This window comes from Syngnathus typhle, linkage group LG12 (genome assembly GCF_033458585.1).
Source record: "Syngnathus typhle isolate RoL2023-S1 ecotype Sweden linkage group LG12, RoL_Styp_1.0, whole genome shotgun sequence".
Classification (NCBI taxonomy): Eukaryota; Metazoa; Chordata; class Actinopteri; order Syngnathiformes; family Syngnathidae; genus Syngnathus; species Syngnathus typhle.
In genome coordinates, this window is record NC_083749.1 from 147,901 (window position 1) to 168,683 (window position 20,783).

At 51.5% G+C, this 20,783-nt stretch overlaps 2 protein-coding genes across 2 annotated transcripts; one reads left to right on the plus strand and one right to left on the minus strand.

Annotated features, from left to right (window-relative positions):
* Positions 1 to 18: 18 nt before the first annotated feature.
* On the plus strand, positions 19 to 5,336 carry LOC133163005 (kinesin-like protein KIF2A). Its single transcript, XM_061292501.1, has 20 exons — positions 19 to 226; positions 935 to 1,029; positions 1,096 to 1,215; positions 1,280 to 1,334; positions 1,431 to 1,571; positions 1,846 to 1,946; positions 2,010 to 2,105; positions 2,320 to 2,374; positions 2,447 to 2,609; positions 2,691 to 2,781; positions 2,860 to 2,923; positions 2,994 to 3,085; positions 3,148 to 3,290; positions 3,364 to 3,568; positions 3,643 to 3,821; positions 3,889 to 3,966; positions 4,038 to 4,182; positions 4,248 to 4,349; positions 4,425 to 4,560; positions 4,617 to 5,336. The coding sequence occupies exons 1-20, from the start codon at positions 166 to 168 to the stop codon at positions 4,700 to 4,702; spliced, it is 2,208 nt and encodes a 735-aa protein (XP_061148485.1). The 5' UTR covers positions 19 to 165; the 3' UTR covers positions 4,703 to 5,336.
* Positions 5,337 to 7,040: 1,704 nt separating this feature from the next.
* LOC133163508 (membrane-associated phosphatidylinositol transfer protein 2-like) lies at positions 7,041 to 20,689 on the minus strand. The gene is made up of 26 exons (XM_061293466.1): positions 20,335 to 20,689; positions 16,274 to 16,415; positions 15,175 to 15,389; positions 14,949 to 15,070; positions 14,651 to 14,884; positions 13,577 to 13,921; positions 13,267 to 13,362; positions 13,081 to 13,185; positions 12,949 to 13,013; positions 12,780 to 12,864; positions 12,545 to 12,698; positions 12,236 to 12,425; positions 12,049 to 12,168; positions 11,777 to 11,979; positions 11,511 to 11,686; positions 11,250 to 11,420; positions 11,063 to 11,179; positions 10,816 to 10,977; positions 10,164 to 10,312; positions 9,981 to 10,097; positions 9,803 to 9,919; positions 9,592 to 9,740; positions 9,371 to 9,520; positions 9,118 to 9,301; positions 8,893 to 9,021; positions 7,041 to 8,812 (listed from the first exon to the last, which is right to left on the minus strand). Exons 2-26 carry the CDS (start codon positions 16,349 to 16,351, stop codon positions 8,432 to 8,434), a joined length of 4,014 nt encoding a protein of 1,337 aa, XP_061149450.1. The 5' UTR covers positions 16,352 to 16,415; positions 20,335 to 20,689; the 3' UTR covers positions 7,041 to 8,431.
* Between the last annotated feature and the right edge of the window lie 94 nt (positions 20,690 to 20,783).

Sequence of the window (20,783 nt, forward strand, 5' to 3'; positions counted from 1 at the left end):
GCGCACTGGTGCCCCTCCCTGCCTCTGCCTGGCGACCAGTGGCCAGCCAGCCAGCACAACTTGGCACGCGCACGCGCAAGCTCACCAAATTACATTTTATTCAAATAGAATAAATAAAAACAGGAGAGGGAGAGAAGGAAAGACGCCCTCGTGGAGAGCGGGGCGATGGCCGCCATCTACGGGAAGATCTTCGTGGGCATCTACGTGGAAATAAAGCGGAGCGACGGTACGTAAGCCGACTACACCATGTCCTCCCCGCCGGTCCTGCTTCTGCCACCGCCGGTGTTCCCCGCGACTAGCAAACATTTGCGCCACCGTCGTCGTCGTCACCGTCATTTTCCTGAGCGCCCTAACATGTCCGCCGAAAGAAACGCGGGCTTTTTCCATTCTGACGCCCGGTGTCAGCCGACCCAGGCGGTGGCGTGATGCTCCGTAAGTGATGTCACTTGTCTCGGAAGCTTCCCCCCCTCCCGAGGTTCTCTCCTCCCGGTGTGAGATGAGCGGCATCATGTGTGCTCTGCATCCGCCGGCGGTGCGGGAGGCTGAGATGAGGGAAGGAGGAAGAGGTCTCCATCCCATGAGTAGGCCACATCTTCCTCCGAACGGCTGCTTCCGGTTTGAAATGTCACAATGGGGTGGATGGCTGTCAGTCAAGTGGGCCTGCCTTATTGCCACACCCTGACTAGGGTCCACCGGTCCAGCCTTGAGCCTGTTGTAGCCTCAAGGGCGACTCTAGTTTTTGCTTGCGATAGCCATGACACATCAATTTAATTTTTCGGATTGAATCTGTCTCAATTCAACTCCTCCCCTCACCCCGACATAGTTCCCTGGCACCAAGATGAGAACTTTGCCCTTTCAGCAAAGAATTGAGGATACGTTTGGGATACAAATCAGCTCACAAATCTATTCATTTGAATTTCCCCCACACACACAGGTCGTATCCACCAAGCGATGGTCACGTCGCTGCACGAGGACAACGACAGCGTGACGGTGGAGTGGATCGAGAATGGCGACACCAAAGGGAAAGAGGTAAACGCCTTCCACCCGAGGCGTTTTCATCCATATCGTATTCAAGCCGACATCTGCGCCACATAGATCGACCTGGAGAGCGTCTTTGCGCTGAACCCGGATCTTGCCCCTGAGGAAGACGTGCCCCCGAGTCCAGAAACTCCTCTTCCTCCTTCCAACATCGCCAAGCCCAGCAAAGTGCCCAAGGTCTGTTCTTTCCGTCATTATATTTAACAGCGGGTTTGTTTTGATGCTCTCTCAACCCCGCCAGACCCGACGAACTACGGCCATACCCAAACCTGAAAACGCCCCGCGGGAAAACCGAGGTACGCCTGTACCAGTGTTGTTGATGATGATGTCGTCACTATAAATGGGCCTATTAAGCGAAATCAAAGTGTCTTTTCCAATTGTTGACTCTTCAGCTGCGGCAGTGGGAACCACCCGAGCCCGTCCGAGCCAGCACAGCCAGCCCGTTGAGCCCCCTCCTCCGTCCATCACCACCCAGCCCACAGCAGCAGCAGCAACGGCAGCAGCCAACCAATCGCTGCTCCAGCAGCAGAATGGTAGCGCACGCACTCACACAAGCGTTGGCGCTTTTGACCCGTGAGCAAAATGATGTCATGATGCTCGCAGCTGGACTAGACCTTCTCAAAAGAGCCTTTGAGGGTCACGAGTCGTCACGCATACAGAACATTTGTGGGATGGAGTGCAAATTTGCTCATGCTAATACAACTTGAACACACACGATTGGTTTCATATTTCAATAAATGTTTAATGACAATGGATTTTTTTGTCTGACTTGAAATGATGATGCTAATAACACTTGTGCTCTTACAGCGCGAAGGAAGTCCAACTGCGTGAAGGAAGTGGAGAAGCTGCAGGAGAAGCGAGAGAAGCGCCGACTCCAGCAGCAGGAACTCAGAGAGAAGCGAGCTCAGGTGAGAGCCGTGCACGTACGCACACTTAAGGGATTATGTGACACAACACGTGTGTTGTTGCAGGAAGTCGACGTGAACTTGCCAAACTACGAGATCATGTGCATGATCCGAGACTTCCGGGCCAGTTTGGACTACCGACCCTTGACCTCCAATGACCTGGTACGTTGCATAATAAGCGATTCAATTGTCCATTAGTTGATGTAAAATAATAATATAATAAAAAATAATATCAATTCAAAATTCCACAAAGTGGCTAAAAATGCTTTTTTTTTTTTTTAAATGACATACATACACATTTCATTCAATAATATAATTTGTCATTTTAGGCGTATGAAATTATTTGTCAAATTAAATTTACTGTTACTGTCTCCAGATTGAGGAACATCGGATATGCGTGTGCGTGCGTGCCAGGCCCCTCAATAAAAAAGGTACGCAGCTCGACGTGCAACTTCCGGAGCGGTGCAGCCACGCAGATCTGACCCCTTTGTCTGGCCGTCTAGAACTGTCCGTCAAAGATCTGGACGTGATCACCATTCCCAGCAAGGACGTGGTGATGGTCCACGAGCCCAAACAGAAGGTGGACCTGACGCGCTACCTGGAGAACCAAACCTTCCGCTTTGACTACGCCTTTGACGAGAACTCCACCAACGAGATGGTCTACAGGTGGGCCGCACCACCCGTGCGACATTTCACACAGAGTTGTGTCAGCTTTGAGCATTGTTGTGGCTAAACGCTGGCTGGCAGGTTCACCGCTCAGCCGCTGGTGGAGACCATATTTGAGCGGGGAATGGCCACCTGCTTCGCCTACGGACAAACAGGAAGTGGGAAAACACACGTGAGTGCTTTTATTTGGACAGCCAGGATGAGCCCGGCGCCGTGCCGTGCCTTTCGTTGACCCGGCCTTTCCTTTCAGACCATGGGAGGCGACTTCTCCGGGAAGAACCAGGACTGCTCCAAGGGCATCTACGCACTTTCTGGTAAACCAACTCTTTTTATGTACCTTACAAAATCATGTCTTGTAACTTTTCTTCTGGCTGATGTGTGCAGCCAGAGACGTCTTTCTCATGTTGAAGAAGCCGATCTACAAGAAGCTGGACCTCCAAGTCTTTTCCACCTTTTTTGAGATCTACAGCGGGAAGGCAAGTCGCCTTGACGACGATGGAGGTTGTTTCGTTTTGCTCAGCGCGTTTTGCTTTTAAAGGTGTTTGACCTGCTGAACCGCAAAGCCAAGTTGCGTGTGCTGGAGGACGGCAAGCAGCAGGTGCAGGTGGTGGGGCTGCAGGAGCGGGAGGTGAAAGGCACCGAAGATGTCCTCAAGCTCATCGAAGTGGGAAACAGCTGCAGGTGCGGGATCTTTCCATGTAGTCTCGTTGCGGGAAAGTCTGCCCTGCCGTTAGCGTCAACGCACCTCCCTCAGGACGTCCGGCCAAACCTCGGCCAACGCCCACTCCTCGCGCAGCCACGCCGTCTTCCAGATCATCCTGCGGCGGCGGGGCAAGATGCACGGCAAGTTCTCCCTCATCGATCTGGCGGGGAACGAGCGGGGCGCCGACACGTCCAGCGCCGACCGCCAGACGCGCCTGGAAGGAGCCGAGATCAACAAGAGCCTGCTGGCCCTCAAGGTCAAGTCTCCGGAAATGTCCCGTGCCGAAACATCGGCGACCGTCTCGCTGATGACCTCGCTGTCCCCGAGCAGGAGTGTATCCGAGCTCTGGGTCGGAACAAACCGCACACTCCCTTCCGGGCCAGCAAGTTGACTCAGGTGCTGAGGGATTCCTTCATTGGCGAGAACTCTCGGACCAGCATGATCGCCACCATCTCTCCCGGAATGGCGTCCTGTGAAAACACCTTGAACACGCTTCGTTATGCCAACAGGTGAGGCGCCATGTGGGCCGAGACGTGACATACGGGACTGAATGTTTCATGTCCACTGTGCTCGCAGGGTGAAGGAGTTCGGCATCAGTCCCTCGGATATTCCCTTTTCGCAGAGCGCTCGCTCCGACCTTTCTCCCACTTACGAGTATGACCTCACGTCTCAACTCGTCCTGTCCAATCGGACGCCGATTCACCAACCCTGTTCTGTCCGATCAGAGCGAAGGAGCTGTCGGTGGAGCCAGAGACCGTCACGGACCCTCTGACGGCTGAACAAGTCAACCAGCTGGAAGTCCTGGAGGCCCAGTGGGGCGTGGGAAGCTCCCCGCAAAGAGATGACCTCAAGCTGCTCTGCGAACAGAACGTGAGCGTTGCCTGGGTCTCGCCACGCGGGCCATCCGCTTCACTGCCAGCGTGTGTCATCCGCAGGAGGAGGAGGTCTCTCCACAGCTTTTCACCTTCCACGAGGCAGTCTCGCAGCTGGTGGAGATGGAAGAGCAGGTTCTGGAGGATCATAGAGCAGTCTTCCAGGTCATCTTTGTGCCACAAATCATTTTGATATTATGTGGAAAATGTACTTTCCAACACAATGTGTTGCAATTCCAGGAGTCCATACGCTGCCTGGAGGACGAGAAAGTGTTGCTGGAGATGACGGAGGAGGTGGACTACGACGTGGAGTCGTACGCAACGCAGCTGGAGCAAATCCTGGAGCAGAAGATTGACATCCTCACCGAGTTGAGAGGTAAAAAGCTGCGTCTCCATCTTGACCAGCTCTGAAGCTCTTCTTTGTTCTTTCAGATAAAGTCAAGTCTTTCCGCTGTGCGCTGCAGGAGGAGGAACAAGCTAGCCAACAAATCACCCCCAAGAGGCCTCGTGCACTTTAGACACACGCAGGCACACACATTGAAAGATCCAAAAGCTCGTCGTCACCGTTGTACACATTAGCGTCGTCGTCACTCTTCCGTGTTGCAGTCATTTATACCGGTTGCTACATTTAAAAAAATATATATTTTAACTTATTTTTTCCCAGCCAATGAGGCTTTGACCGTCGACGACTACTCAACGTTTGAGGTTGATTAATAAAGTTTTCTGTGTATATAAATTGAGCGTGCCGATCAAACCATTCAGCCATTTAAGTGTGGAGATTACCCTCCAAAAATGTAAGTATTCATTTGATAACACCTGAAACACAATGCTCGTTCATATTACAAATAAATCATTTCCATGCAGTCCTCCGAGCAGTTGCATGAAGAAAAAAATGGAGTAGCTGGTTGACCCCCCCACCCCCCAACATTGTGCAATGCCGTAACTTCATAAAGTCACCAAAGAGGAGTTTGTCAAATTGGTTTGAGACGGACTCACACCTGACAAAAATTGAAGTGTAGTTTGTTACTTTACTTTATTGGTGATCATGAATAAAGTGCTCAAATAATAATAAACTCATATGTTTAAGTTCTAATAACCATGTTGTAACTGAACTAAAATCATATTGTCATTAAAGAAAGAGCAATGATGAAATGGAAATGGACATGGTCATTTTACGCTGGGTTACATACAAGTGAATGGGGGCACTGCCATCTTGCGGTAGCTTGCCGTCATTACATGAACCGCTTCATAAACTACAGTCAAAAGCCATTCATGTAATGACGCTAACTTACCACGTGATGGCAGTGCCCCCATTCACTTGTATGTAACCCAGCGTAAAATGAACATGTCAATTTTTCTTTCTCATTTTTGGCCAGACGTCCTCTATGTTCAGTACACTACCTAAAAAAAAACGGCCGACTTCCCTTGCCAAAATGGTTTATAACTTTACCCGGTGTTCGGGAGACCATGGTTCGAGCCCCACACGAAGCGGACTTTGAGCTAAAGTTTGCATAGTGTGAGACTCGAACTCGGTTCTCCCGAACATAAGGCAAAAGGGTTAGCCATCACACTAGTTCAGTGCTTCTCAAATAGTGGGGCGCGCCCCCCTTGGGGGGCGCGGTGCTATTCCTGGGGGGGCGCGTGTGACCCTGGGGAACAGGCTTTTTTTTTGGCAGTACTAGAATAAAGTGTAATTGCGCGTTTACTACAGCAGGGGGCAGTGGCGCTCTCATTGTTACTTCTGTCACGTTTGCGACAGTGCAACATTTTACGACTTACAAGACAAGTTAGGATAGTCACGGTGGGGAGGGGGGGCGCGAATAGTTTTCTTCTTGCTGGGGGGGGCGTAACAGAAAATAATTGAGAAGCACTGGGTTAAATAAAGGTTAACCTAATAAAAAAAAAAAAAAAAAAAAAAAAGTGAACCCTGAACTTTGAACCCGCGGTGACCCCGTGGTGACCCCGTGGTGACCCCGTGGTGACCCCTGGGTGACCTTTGAACCTTGAACTTTCAACTCTAGTTAAAAATCGAAAATGTGCACATGACCCCGTGAACTTTGAACCGACCTTTGACCCCTGGGTGAACTTTGAACCGTAAACTTTGACCTTTGACCCCTAGCTAATTACGTTTTTTTTTTTTTTTTAAACCGGCATAGCAGAACGATCCATAGTCTTCAGATGCCGCGCTGTCGCCATCTCCTGGTCAGTTAGTGAAATGCTTTTGCTGATGTTTTTTTTTCTCTCAATTAAAACAAATCAATTAGCCAGTTGGTTTTCTTTATTTAATATCTATTATTAGACAAAACCAAATTGTGAATCAGTCACCTAGGCTATAGCAGAACAAACAATCCATGGTCTTCAGATGCCACGCTGTCGCCATCTCCTGGTCAGCTAGTGAAATGCTTTTGCTGTTTTTTTTTCCTCTCAATTAAAACAAATCAATCAGCCAGTTGGTTTTCTTTATTTAATCTGTGATATCAGACAAAACCAAATTGTGAATCAGTCACCTAGGCCAGTGCTTCTCAAATAGTGGGGCGCGGTGCTATTCCTGGGGGGGCGCGTGTGACCCTGGGGAACAGGCTTTTTTTTTGGCAGTACTAGAATAAAGTGTAATTGCGCGTTTACTACAGCAGGGGGCAGTGGCGCTCTCATTGTTACTTCTGTCACGTTTGCGACAGTGCAACATTTTACGACTTACAAGACAAGTTAGGATAGTCACGGTGGGGAAGGGGGGCGCGAATAGTTTTCTTCTTGCTAGGGGGGGGCGTAACAGAAAATAATTGAGAAGCACTGCACTAGTTGGTGTTCCCCCGTGTCAACCCACTACAACAACATTTTTAAAACAAAAGTCAAATAACCACTCTTGTCTATTTTTAATATTTGCTTCCAAACGAAATATCCAATGGGCAAAAAGGAGACACGGATCATTCCTTTACATTTCGAGTTCTAACGTCACCTCCATTCGTTTGCAGCAAGAATCCCTTTTTCTTGTAGAGCAAGTAACAACGTACAATAGCGCCCATTTCCTTCTAAAATAACAAATATGTACTACCACTATTTTGGCACATTTACATAATTATCTTCATCCCCATAAAATGACTGAAATCAATAAATAAGACATGCATTACGGATTTAGAGGTTCTTGTTTTTCTACGAGTGAGGTTATGCAGTTGATTAACTACAGTGTGAAAGGATCATTTGGCTTTTGCGCTGGAGTGCTATAACGATAGTATCCTTTTTTTTAAGGCCTTTCATAAAGTACATTTCGTTACAAGCTAGCACCAGGTTCACTTGTAATGTCATTTTCCTCCTTGGAACTGAGCTGGAGCGCACAGTCTGGAACCGTCAAATTACTTGCTGACCAAAACAGCAGAACCAAGCCACGAAGAAAAGCAATGCAAAACCTTACAAAGTTTGAAGTTCTGACTTCATCCACACATTTGTTACACTCACTCACTTTATCGGCTTAAGATGCTTTTACTGACATCATTTTTGTCGGTTAGAATGCTTACACCTTGTATCATCAGACGTACAGTACAGGAAATTTCCTTTTACAGCAACAACTTTACGCTGCCCTCTATTGGCGAGGCGTGTAAACGTCATGGTGCCAGCTTGTCACGAAAATCCACCAGGAAAAAAAAAGGGTGGAAAAAAAAATACACGTTAAACATTCAAGCAGTAAATATTTCCAAAAGGAGCAAAAAGTAGAAACTCCCAGCAGCAGTAGCAGCAGCAGTACATAGGACCACAGCGCCCCTAGCAGGTCGATGAGAGGTATTGCAAAGCAAAGCACTCTAAAGGGATTAGTGCTGTGTACAAGGTCTTGTTGGCCACATTGAAGGAACCTGGAGGGCTTGTATGGAGAAACAAATTGTTGTAGGACGGTGGCAACGAGTATGGAAAGCAATCGGAGCATTATTCAGTCTTTGTAACGTTCTGTAACGCTCAAACCGCTTTCCATAGGAAACAAAGAGCGGATTACCATGGCAACGTTTGTCAAATGAAATGAACCTGAGCTGTTACATCGAATGGGCGCTCTGCTTGTATGCAGTAGAAAATGCTTTTATACTGTATGCCGTGTGTGTGTGTGTATCACGTTAGCTTAAGGCTCGTTACATGAATGAATTGAAACGTTCCCTTGTCGTGTCCTATAGAAAAGTGTTAGTGTAAAAGAGTCATGCTACACAGTCATGTCGAGTCCACTCCTTCTTTGAGATCACGGTGGCTCCAGCCGGTTTGCTACCAGCTCATTTGGGGCCCAACAACTCGGCACCTCCCTCCTTGGTGCTTCCACCGCGTCCCCAGCATCCGGCCGCCAAGCTCATGCTCCGCTGCGCCGCCGCCACCGCCATCGCCGGCGGCGTCGTGCCCCGCTCCGCCTCGCACTGGCTCTGCGTCCGCTCCGTCCGGCCCGGAGGCTTGGGCGAGGTGGATGGCGCTCCGCCGGGCTTCTTTGCGGAAATGGTGCGGAAGATGTGGTTGCGCTTGCGCAGGAAGTCCCCCGAGGCGCCGCCCATCCCGAAGCTGCGCTTGCGCAGGACCATGCGGGCGCTGGCCGGCTTGGCGGGACGGGAACGCTGGTTGTACTCCAGCTGGGACAGGTGCGAGGCGTAGCCATCTGGAATGAACTGAATGCAAGATGGTGCTCGCTTAGGTCATTCTTCTCCACCACCACGGCCCTTCATCCTCGGTGGCTTCATGATCATACCTGACACTGATGCTGCATCTTCTTTGTGGGTCTTCCCACGATGTAGATGTGCGACGGCGGGAGGCCGACGTTGGAGTACACCGATATGTCCTTGCTGGAGCCGTAGGCGGCGAAGATCCTCATTTGGGCCTGAGTGCATCGAGAGAGAGAGAGAGAGAAAGGGGGTCAATCTCTTGGGCGGAGTTCCATTTCTTCATTTTCTCCGACGACGGATAATGGCCCGACCTCGCCGACGAGGCACTTGAGGAAGTTGGCCTTGTGGCGGAGCGGGTCGTGAACCAGGCCGTCGCAGAAGGAGACCACGCCGTGCGGGAAGTTGTGCTGTGAGAGCCATGCCACCACGCGCTGCTTCTGCATGTCCGGACGCCCCGTCACGTACACGATGAGATAGCCCAGGTCCTGCCAGTACCTGACCCAAATCCAAAATGTACACTGAGGGATCCGAATCATCCAAGGAAACAAAATGGAGAGTCCTTACCTGACCACATCCACGGCTCCCGCTCGCACCTTGGGGTCGCTGCCCATGATGGACACGCTGGCGGCAAACGAGCCGTCGATGCTGAACACCACAAACTCGGTCCCGCGCGGCACCACGGTGAGGTAGCTGTCTGCGAAGGTGTGGTCGCCCCTTGTGACGGGAAAAAGCCAAGACGATGCCAAGTCGTTCCACGCCACCGAGGCGATTCTCCTCCTGCGTACCTGACCACCATTTTGACGGGATACACCCCCATGCCCAGCCGCTTGTTGTCGGGGAGCGCGTACGAGACGCGGCCGCTGCTATTGGTGAGCTGCGTGTCGAAGTAGACCCATTCGCCCGAGGGCGGCTGCGTCATGATGTGAATGTCGATCTGGTGCGAAAATGCCCGCGTTATCCAGCTGATGTTGAACGCGAGCAAACCCGGACGCTTACCTTCTCTCCCGTGAGCGTCACCATGTCCAGCGGGCCGTACATGAAGCGAGCCGTCATCGTCTGGGCGCCGTCCTCCATGAACACGCCGTCATTCGCGCGGTGGTTGGCAGTCACATTCTGACAGGGGGGGGCGTGTTTAACGAGCTGTGCCAGAATCAAAAGTAAACCGTATTCTTACCCGAATTTTGACATGAGTGCGTTTGCGCAACCATTTCTCCCTGGGCTTGGACGGCGTGAACTCCGACACTTCTTTACCGTTGAGCTCCAGAATTCCGGAGTTCTCGTGCCTCATCACCTGCGAAAGTGGCCACGTTCAGCCGCTCGACATTGAAAAGCGCCAGCGAGCCCGGACGCGAGCAACCTGTCGGAGCAGGAAGGACACCACGTCGGTGGACTCCCAGTAGGAGGCGTGGAAGAGGTGCGGCAGGGCCACGGTGGGGAAGGCCGTCAGGGCATCGGGGCAGTAGAGGGCGTAGTCCATCCGCTTGCTGCCCCACCAGCGGGATGCGACTGCAACATTGAAAATGGACAAGCGCGCATTGAAGCCATGTTTCCAGCTTTCTTCCAATAACACGGTAGAAAAATGGCTTTTCACTTTTTGCCTAAGAGAGGAACGCCAGAGGGTCACGACACCAAAAGTGCAAGTTCGCCTAACCGAGGACGGCTATCTATCCTAAGGAGGAAGAGGACGTCTCAGGGGGTACGAAGAAGGAGCTGGTGTCCTCACACTGCACACCCCGGGGGTACCTTGCTTCAAGTTCTTTAGCGCCCCGGCTGAGCTGACGTCTGTGATGTCAGAGCCGGCGTCCGAGCTGGGTTTCGACTCGGCGCCTCTCGGGAACACCTGTCGGGTTTTCCTGCACGAGCGCAACGACGGCGTCCGGGAGGCGAGTTTACGGTAGGATTTGGGCAGCTGGGACAGAAGACTGGGCCTTTTTTCCACCGGGCCGGCTGAGGGGACGTTTAGGTATCAGTGCCCGAGGACTGTGCGGAAAGGCTGGAAGCCGACTTACTGTTGGCGACGTTGGAGGCCGCGTAGGAGTCGGCCAATCCCGACACCTGGCTCGCCAGGCTGGCCTCGCTCGCTCGGCGGTGACAACGGATGTGAGGCACCCCGGGAGACGTGGACGGAGGCGGGTATGGCGCGTCCACTGAAATGTGAGTGCCGCCATCTGCTGGTGAGAAGCAAAACAGCCAAAGCAAATAGGACTTGAAGGTCTCCCAGGTCTTCAAAAGACGAAGAAGCTGATGGTTACTGACTGGAGGACGGCCAGTTGAGGACGGGCACGGGGATGCAGGTCTCGTTCACGCCGGTCTCCTGACTGCGATGGAGCGCCGGCTCCATCAGGAGCTGAGGGTTACTCTGCACCGTCTCCACTGGAGGCACAAGCTACTCGTTAAAAGGGCTTGCTTGAAATCATCTGAGACGGATGGAAAATATGCGCACCCAGCAGAGCCGAGTGTCCGTCGCCCAGGGGGAAGCGCTGGTAGCGCGGGACGCTGAAGGGGGGCAGCAGGTGGAAGCGTTTGTCCAAGAGAGGCTCCAGGCGAGAGGCTGACGGGTCTGCCGGGTGGAACAGGTTGTACACCTGCTGGCAGGCCGGACGCAGAGCCGTCACTGAAGACACACAAGACAAAACACGCCCGCCGTCAGCCAGTTGCATTCCACACGAATCAAAGTCTCTGCAGACATTTACGGCATCCTCACCGTCCAATGAGGGCACCACCGTCTTCCTGAGCGCCAGCACCAGGCCCAGAGGAGATCCGAACAGGAAGAAGTCTGTCACCTCAAAGTCAAACTTGCCCAGTGAGCCTCCCTCCAGCATGGTGCTGTTGCTGGAGCGGCGAGAGCAAGGCTCGGCGTGGATCACGCTGGAGTGCAGGCTGCTCCCAAAACCAAACAAAAACAAAGTGGTTGATGTGGTAGAACCTGGACAACACTCCACCCAGCCATAAATAAGTTATACCACTGACCTGGACAAGAAGGCCTGATGATGCTTGATGGTGTCAATCTCGTAGGTGGAGGAGTCGCTGCGTTTGCGCGGCAGCTGCTTCTTGGGGTCGTCGGGCCCCGAGCATCGAGGGATGTCGATGTTACTCCGGCTCAGGTGCCGACTTCCCTCCAGGGACGGCGAGGCGCTGTTGATGACGATGCCGGGAGAAAGCAGCTCCGTGTCCTGACGCGCCAACCGGGACGCGCGCCGTTAGCTCCCATGCTAAGCTAACCGCGAGACGACGGATGGTACCTGCACGCTGACGGCGCTGCCCCGCCTGCTGCTGTTGGGACTTTCCAACACCAGAACCGAACTACTGCACAGAGCGTCAAAGCCCAGGATGCCTCCCACGCAGTCTCCGATCACGCACACCTGCAAAAGACGTCACGATTGCAAGCATCGTCCTATAAAAACAATTCATTTCTTGCGCTGTGCTGACCTGTCCGTTGAAGGAGGTTCCTTCCAGCGACCTGATGAAGTCGGCGTACACCTGGTTGGCTCTGAGGATGACGGCGGCCACGGCGTCCTGGTACTGCGGCGCCGACGTGGCGAGCAGCGGCAGCGCGGCCAGCGGGATGTGATCCTGACTGCTCGAGAGGCAGCCCTCGTCGTAGCTGTACGGACTCAGGCTGCGGAGGGAGGACACGCCGACCGACAATTGACTTTTTTGATGTCCAAGGTTTTCGAAATCTGGAGGATGTGGCCGCCTCCAAATTTGACATGCAAACAAAAAAGACACACAACTCACTTGGACACCAGCGAGAAGGCTTCCACGCAGACAGCGGGACACGGTACTGTGCGGATGGCGATGCGGCCCAGTGCGGTCGGGTAGTGAACCCTCATCACCGTCTCGAAGGCGCCGCTCAGAGTGTTGACGTCACCTTGCTTGCTCGCTTGTTCGCCTGCTCCAGCAAATAAGTACACGCATCTCATAAAGCAAACAAATTCAGGCTGCTAGCTAAAGGCTAACACTTGATGGGTACCTGAGCCCGTGTCCAATATGTTTCCTCCATGCAGGACCAGAATTAGCACGTGAATTTTGGATGACTGCAGACATTGCTGAGATGCCTACGGGAGGAGGCAAAAGCGTCGAGGACACGTAAGACACCATGAGAAATTTCATTGGTGTGGCGAGAAGGGCGTGTAGGACACCTCGACATGCGTCTCCTCGTTGGTCATGGCGCCGAATTCCCCGGCCGACTCGGGATACAGCGACTCTGACGCACAAAGGCCCACGTCACACGCGATGGAGATACGCCAGGCGGAAAATGGCCGCCACCTCACCTTGACCTTCGTCCACTTCGATGGTTTCCATTTTGTCCATCAGGTCGTTGGAGCTCCACTTGGTGATCTCCTTGGGGAAGGCGTCCTCGCCGTCGGAGAAGCTGTCTGAAGAGGACACCGGCCGCGGTGAGCTAGCTCCTCCTCCATCTTTGCGTGTGTGCAGGTGTGTGTCACCGAGGACCTTACCGTGCGCGTCAAAGAACTCATCATCCGTGCTGTCGTCGGACTCTCGCGCAATGCTCTGCATCCTCCACTCGCTCAGGCTGTGATGAGAAGGACTTCCTGGAAGGAGACGCCAAAGTAGCCGGCCTTCACATGGCTGCTCCACGCTAGCGTGTTCCGCTTTAGCGGTCAAAATGATGACATCGGCAATTAGCTTGTCGCTCCGTGATGTCTAATGACATCACTTCACGTAAATATGCCTTCGAGCGGAAGTGCTCCGGTAACCTGGCCAATCCCCGAACCATGTTTTACAAAACGGGACGGCGCAACGTACCTCCTCTCTTGGACGACCTGTTGGAGGATCGGGACGACGTGGACCACTGCTTGGTTAGCTCGCCCCGGTTGTCCAACGCGCCCTGCTTCACTTCGCCGGCCTCGGTCTCGGCGGCGGATCCGGCGGCGACCCGCGGCTCCTGATCCCTGCTCTGGTCCTGAGGGGCCGGGCAGCCGTTGGTGTCGGGGCCGCCCTCCTCGCTGAGGCTGTATTGGGCCATCTTCTTGGCAAGGGCCAGTTGGGTCTCCAGCTCCAGCTGTCGGATGTCCTCGATGGTGAGGCCGTACCACTCGTCCTGCCAGCACCACGCCTGGCGGTGGGCTCGCACCATCACTTTGCGCAGACCTGCGACGGCGACAGCTCTAATTACGCTCGTCCCATCTCGCTTGGCGTCCCTCCCGCGTCGGCCGGCGCCACTTTGAAGCAAACGATTTTTGCTGGCAGAGTAATTATGGCGCTTGTAAAAAGGTTGGATATTACAAGAGCCCCATTTCACTTAGACCAGTGCTTCTCAATTATTTTCTGTTACGCCCCCCCCTAGCAAGAAGAAAACTATTCGCGCCCCCCCTCCCCACCGTGACTATCCTAACTTGTCTTGTAAGTCGTAAAATGTTGCACTGTCGCAAACGTGACAGAAGTAACAATGAGAGCGCCACTGCCCCCTGCTGTAGTAAACGCGCAATTACACTTTATTCTAGTACTGCCAAAAAAAAAGCCTGTTCCCCAGGGTCACACGCGCCCCCCCAGGAATAGCACCGCGCCCCCCAAGGGGGGCGCGCCCCACTATTTGAGAAGCACTGACTTAGACGGACGGGACAAAGGGGACTCGCGGAAAGAAGCTGAGTCAGCGGAATAAATTCCCGCAAATGAGAGAATGGAGTCCAGAAATGGAGCAGCTGCTGGTTCATTAGCTTGGATGCTCGTAATACCCGTGAGGCAGCCAGAACTTTGATTAAAAGTCATGCCTGCCTTTTTAATGTTGCACATTTTGCAGTTCAGCTGAAATCACTCCATTTGGGACTTAAACGACAAATCGTGTCAAAAGTCAGCTTTGGCTTTTGTGCTTGGCCCTACCGACGTCATGGATGAAGCGCTCGGTCTTGGACTGCATGCCCCAGTAGCGGAACTCCACTTTGCACAGCTTGTAGGCGCACATGACCGAGCGGTCGCCGGAACTCCGGTTGATCTCCTCGATCCAGTCTTCAGACAGCGGGCCTCGCCTGGTCTTGAGCGATTGGTACAGTCGGGGGTCTTCTTCTGCCAGGTACTCGTGGGGGGCGATGTAGTCCTTGACGATGTCGATGGGGTCTGGGGGGGCGGGGACCATCAATGGGCAACTCCATTTGGATTCCCAGTAACATTAGTGACTTACCGACTGTCCTTTGTCTCTTCTCAGCAGAGGACAGACTAAAGACATCCGATTGGTCGCCGGTGTCAGGCATGTAGTACGTCTCGATGTCGATGGAGAACTTCTCTACGAATGGACACGTGTACCTGCGGTGTAAGGGGAGAGCTCGCTTAGGGAATTTCTAGCATGAGGTCAGCGAAACGTTTGAGGCTCGGGTGTCGGAAGCTCCTCAAGGAAACGGCGCCCCCACCTGGTGCGCGTGTACGGGTAGGCGTTCCATGACTCCTCCTCCACGCGCAGGGCGGCCTGAGGCAGGATGGAGCAAAACCAGGACGGGATGTGCTTGCCGATGTGGTAAACCTTGTGGGTGTACTGACCCGAGCCACCGGGCCCATCCTGGTAGGGTTTGTTCTCCAGGATCTCCACGCCGCTGCCCTCGCCGCAGCTCTCCTCGCGGCTCTTTTTCTGAAAATCATAGCGGAGGGGATCCTCAGCATGTTAAATGAACATTTCCTTCCCCAAAATAAAAATGTTTTTCACGATATACGACTAAGCTACCGTGGCACAATGCATCTCAGCGAGTTGTTGATGACATCAGACAGAATTGCGCCCCCCGGGTCCGAAAGCAGGCAGCAGGTGGCGGCTGCGTTCAGATCCACTAAAGCCTGAGCTCTTTTTTTTTTTTTTTAAAGTTCAGTCTGAGATGACAGCGGCCTGGCCGGCCTGTTGTCATGGCAACATGGACTCGGCTGATGAACGACGGCGTGCTGATGTCACTCGTTACTGGGGCGACCGGCACACGGCTGTGACGCTGAGCCGGAAAAGGGAGGGACAGCGGTGGGGGCGTGGGGGGTGGAACTTATTTAATTCCACACTGAGGCACTAACTACTCCACACGCACGCATGCACACTCACATGGACGCTTGTCAACACATTGCCTGCACTTAACTTCCATAAAAGATTGGAACGTTAAATATGATGACGAGATGGGGCATCAGAGCGATATTAAAAGCGATGCAAATATGATATACAGACGTATAGAGAGGCAGAGAATATTAAATGTAATGGATAGATGGTGTCGACAACTAAATATGATGTCAATATTTTTAGTCATCAGCAACTGCGGTTGGCGTTACCCCAAAACATCCGTTTCTGAGAAAAAGGAGCTTCATAGGAAAAAAAAAACACACAAAAGAGTGACTGCTTTGCTTTTGTGGCACCTCAAACTATAAAACAAAATCAATTTAATTTAATCGATTAATCGGTTCGCGTGATTTTATTCGGCCAAACTTCGAAACGGGTCAGATCTGATGTAAATATGCCTTCATGCGAGTGCGGATTCTACCGACCTGTATCATGTAGAGCTGAGCTATGCGGTACTCGTCCACGCTCATGGGCATGGGGATGCGGTACTCCTTGATCAGCATGGCTGGATCACCCGGACCACGGTCAGCGCGTCAGGAAGAACGGGACCCGAGTCATCGTAGGCGCCTAAGAAAAGGGAAGGACTGTCAGACGCCATACAGAGAAAGTCCTTAGCGCGTCCTCCTGCAGATCTATTACAAGGTAATCCTTTGAGCCTAAATCCCCCGGCAACCTAAATCCTCAAGCGGGGCGGCCCCGCTCTTGTCCCCGCGCGGCCGGCGCTGACGCAGAGTCAAGAGCGAAGGCCTGACCCGATGCTTTAAAAAGACACGGCGGCGGGCGCAACCCCCCTCGACGCCGTCACGTCGTAAGAACCAATAGAGTGTTTACGTTTGGGCCAGCCCCATCACTTAGTGGGGGAACTCTCTGGACCGGCTCACACAAACATGCGCACGACACAAACGCACAGCGACGACAAACACAAATGTGTGACACGCAACAAGCAAGCCTAAACAAACACACACGGTCGTCCGGACAGGAAGGAGAGGAGGATGGAAGGAAACAAGAAAGGAGGGAAGAAAAGGATGATGAAGGAAGGGAGGGAGGATGAAAAGGAACGAAAAGGGAAAGCAAGGATGGAAGAATGAATCAAGTGAATTTTGCGTGTGAGTCAGTCACGTCTTTTCAGTGCCTGTAATAATAAATCATGAAGGGCTTTTTTTTTTCTTTCGGTCGAGTGTGATGAGCCCTAAGGGAAGGCGCTCTCCCTCAGGAGAGCCGACACTTTTTTCCCACGGATGAAGACGGGAAATCAAAAGGGGGGAGGCCAGCCTCCATAAAGGAGGAAAAACGAGCGCCAATCAGAGTTAGAATAGTTTAGGATTTTTTCTCATAGTTTTTTATCATTTTGTTTGGTCTTTTGCTTTCTAAATTCAGTTCTAATTGATTATGCGTTGATTGGCAGTGAGTAGAGTCAGCTGGGTCCACACCCACAACGGTGCAGAACACCCTTTTTTTTTTTTAGTGTGCTGGCTTACGCATGTCCCTTACACGCAAACATATATAAAGTCTCACACACACACACACATGCAAACACAAACAGGCACAAACGCGTACAAACAGGCAGCGAGACCCGGAAACTCCCGCACAACCACACGTAAAGTAAACTCACAACATGCACACAGACGTAGAAAAAAAACATGACGATGCCGCCCGCACGCACACACGTGCCAGCCCGATGTTAAGAAAGCGAGCGCGAACCTCAGCCCGCCATGCGAGCGAGCAGCCAGCCGTCTGCTGCGGTGACGCCTAGACGGGCCTGCAGACATCCCGCTCACGACGGCGGGCCGCATCCCGCCCTGCTCTTCCTCGTTTCCCGGTAGCGTATTACCGAGAAGCTGGCATCTCTCGCTCTCCTCCTCTTACCCCCACCCCACCCCACCTGCCCCAACCCCTCCCACCCTCCCTCAAGCTCTGTTGCCGTGGAAACGCACGAGGCCTTAGCCTGATTTGTGGACTTTGTTGTGATGCAGTGAGCCGGGCCGCGGCCTCCTCCTCCTCCTCCTCCCGTCTTGTGTCAATAACCTGATATTTGCTACCCGATCGAGTCAATGGCCAAGCTAAACGTTTGCAAATGGACTTCTGTACGATTTTGGCACGGCAAGCACTCCCTTTACTCGTCATGTAAACATGGCACAACAGGAAGGTGTGACACAAAAACACAACTTACACAACATCAACACAGCAGCAGCGGGAGAGCCGGCTGTGCATGACAATGAGCTTTGTGCTCGCGTGTGTGCGTGCGTGCGTGCATGCGAGACACCCTCCCGTTGCTTCCCGTCTTCATGTGACATCAAATTGGTACTTTGCACAAGCACGACTTGTTGATGGCCGCTCCGCCCAGCACACACACTTGCCATGATCATGGCCAGACACACACGCTAACACAATCAAGCTGTCCGCATATCAACCTGTCGGCCATTCATTTGTTCATAATGTCACTAACACCTTTACAAGCTCGCACACACACACATACCTCAAAGATGCTGGCTTTTTTTTTTTTTTTTAAATATCCACGCCTTATTTGTTTCTGTCTAAGCGGAATACAATCATGTAGCACAACACACTATCGTAACCTTTTGTGTGCAACAATACCCCGAGCCACGATGAGGTCATCCCTACAACAAGACACCGCTGACCTGACCAGCCGTCCTACAGAGGTAAAAACGTTCTCGTTGACATTTGACAAGTGACGGACGGGATGCCGCAGGCCAGCGACAATCCCCCCCCCCCCCCCCTCATGTGACGACAGAGAGCAGGGGCTATTTTTAGCTCCGGTGGTGTGGGGGTTCACCGTCACGCTCCTTCAATACTAAACATTCCAATTCTGCTGGAAAAAATAATCAGAAATGACTGCAAAATAAAACATTTTCAATATGAAAGAATATCATGAATAAACGGTGACGATGGAGCAATAAAATACTGGAAATTATAAAAATAAATACCCTTATATGTAAAACAATATTTGTGTCGTGTAAAATGAAATAAAATTATGAAACAGAAAATAAATAATAAAACAGTAAAGAAAAGGGGTAAAAAATAAACTGTGAATAATAATAATAATAGTTGGCAAAAACAAAAAATAATTAACAACGAAGTTAAAGCTAAAAAAACATCAACTAAATCAAATCAATCCGAATTATAAATTTGCAATAAGATTACAAAACAAGGGCGACAATCCAAATAATGAAGACTAATCAAAGGTTGCGAGTGTGTCTTTGCAGTGTTCACTGACATGCTGTGTTTACCCAACTAAAAATAGCATCCAATGACGTAGCAACCCGTGTCAAGCACACCCCCGCATTGCCTCCCCACTCCCCATTATCATTACTGTACCGCTACATCCATGCAAGAGATGTGTGTCTGTCATACTGTATGTATGTGTGCAACTTTGACCATGTGTGAATCTTTCTATGTGTGTGTCTGACTTTAATAAATGTGTTTTGGTGTGTTTTCTTTTTGGTGTTTGTGGGTTTTTTGTGCTTGAGTATGGATAAGTGCCTGTGTGTGTGTGCATGCATGTGTGTGTGTGTGTGTGTGGTAATAGTAATCAATAGTGTGACTCATTCTTTCTGCTGTGGCTACTTCCTAACAGCATTCATTAGCACAAACACAATCTTTGGGCCCGATAATCACATCCTGCCAGGCTCCGACGCTTCTCTGGTTGGCATCAAACCAGGAAATGAAGATAAGCCGCTCATCATTAAAAGGGCACGGCGGCTAACTGCTAACGTGATAACACACACCAAATCCACACTTCTTATTTCAGCTGACGCCAAGGGACGGGCGGCTGTTCGTCCTCCGCCATGTCAATTGTGAAGACGTCACAGATCAGGTTGAAGCTCGGGTTGACACTTCTGTGATAATCGTGCCGTGTTATTGTGGTTCAATAACATCGAATATGTGTATGATACAGTATTTTGTGTGTGTGTGGAACTTTAAAACGTGATACAGGGTCACAGTTTTCCATTGCAGCACGTTGGTAGACTTGTAATCAATCGCTTGAAAGGCGGTCCCAAGTATAATATTGTTGTGTGTGTGTGTGCATGCAAGTATGTTTGTACATGCATATTGTACGAAGTGTACATATTAGTGTGTGTATCTAAGTGTATTTGTACATGTGTCTGACTTTGCATGTATTTGCGTACAGGTGTGTGTATTTGTATAGTGTACAATTGCGTGTACATGCAAGTATGTTTGTGAGTCTATTAATTGTTCGTGTGTGTATGAGTGTGGTTTTGTATACTGTATTTGTGTGATTACGCGTGTGACTTTGTTTCCATACGTGTATCAGTCGACATGAAATGTGTGTTTGTGTGTTGTTTGTGTATGACTGCTTTTAAGTATGTTGAAGTGTTTTTTCAATGTGCGCGTCCCTTTCCAAACGGAGCACTACCGAGTTATTGAACCTGATTGATGGCTGACGTCATGTAACAATCTTTCACGCATCAAGGCATCTGTCCACCCAACGGGCGGCTGTGCTCACCCGAGGCTCGGCCGGCCGGTGATGGTCACTCTTCGGTTGTCTTCTCCCCGCCGCGGCGGTGGTGGCGGTGGCGCGGCATGGCGGCTAGCTGACATCGACTACGGAGAGGTTCGACGTCCTGGGGGTGTGACGCCTTTGCGTCCTGTGTCCTCCGCAATCACAGGACGTCGGGCGTCTCCTCGGAACGCTCCATCTTCCGCTCCGGTGTGTCGTCGTCTGACTCCGATGCTGTGCGTCCGTCTGTCCGTCCGTGATGTTGCGTTCAGGTTGGCGCTGACGTCACAGCACAGGTAAAGGGAAATGGCGACCTCTAGTGTGGTAATAAGTCACTGCAAGCACGTTCACCTAAGGATGGGAGGAATACATGCAATACGTGAATATTATATATATTATTATTACATATATTAGGTGTTTTTGAATTAGTACTGGCCAATATAACTTGAAAATCC

Bases quoted from the DNA above. Each gene is read 5' to 3' on its own strand.
- LOC133163005 (XM_061292501.1), top strand. From the start codon at position 166: ATGGCCGCCATCTACGGGAAGATCTTCGTGGGCATCTACGTGGAAATA. The intron at 1,947-2,009 runs GTGAGAGCCGTG...GTGTTGTTGCAG, and splicing joins TCAGAGAGAAGCGAGCTCAG to GAAGTCGACGTGAACTTGCC. The intron at 4,350-4,424 runs GTCATCTTTGTG...TTGCAATTCCAG, and splicing joins ATCATAGAGCAGTCTTCCAG to GAGTCCATACGCTGCCTGGA.
- LOC133163508 (XM_061293466.1), bottom strand. From the start codon at position 16,351: ATGCTGATCAAGGAGTACCGCATCCCCATGCCCATGAGCGTGGACGAG. The intron at 14,885-14,948 runs GTAAGTCACTAA...CCGCCCCCCCAG, and splicing joins GAAGAGACAAAGGACAGTCG to ACCCCATCGACATCGTCAAG. The intron at 9,022-9,117 runs GTCGGGCCATTA...CGATGCACTCAG, and splicing joins TCAAGTGCCTCGTCGGCGAG to GCCCAAATGAGGATCTTCGC.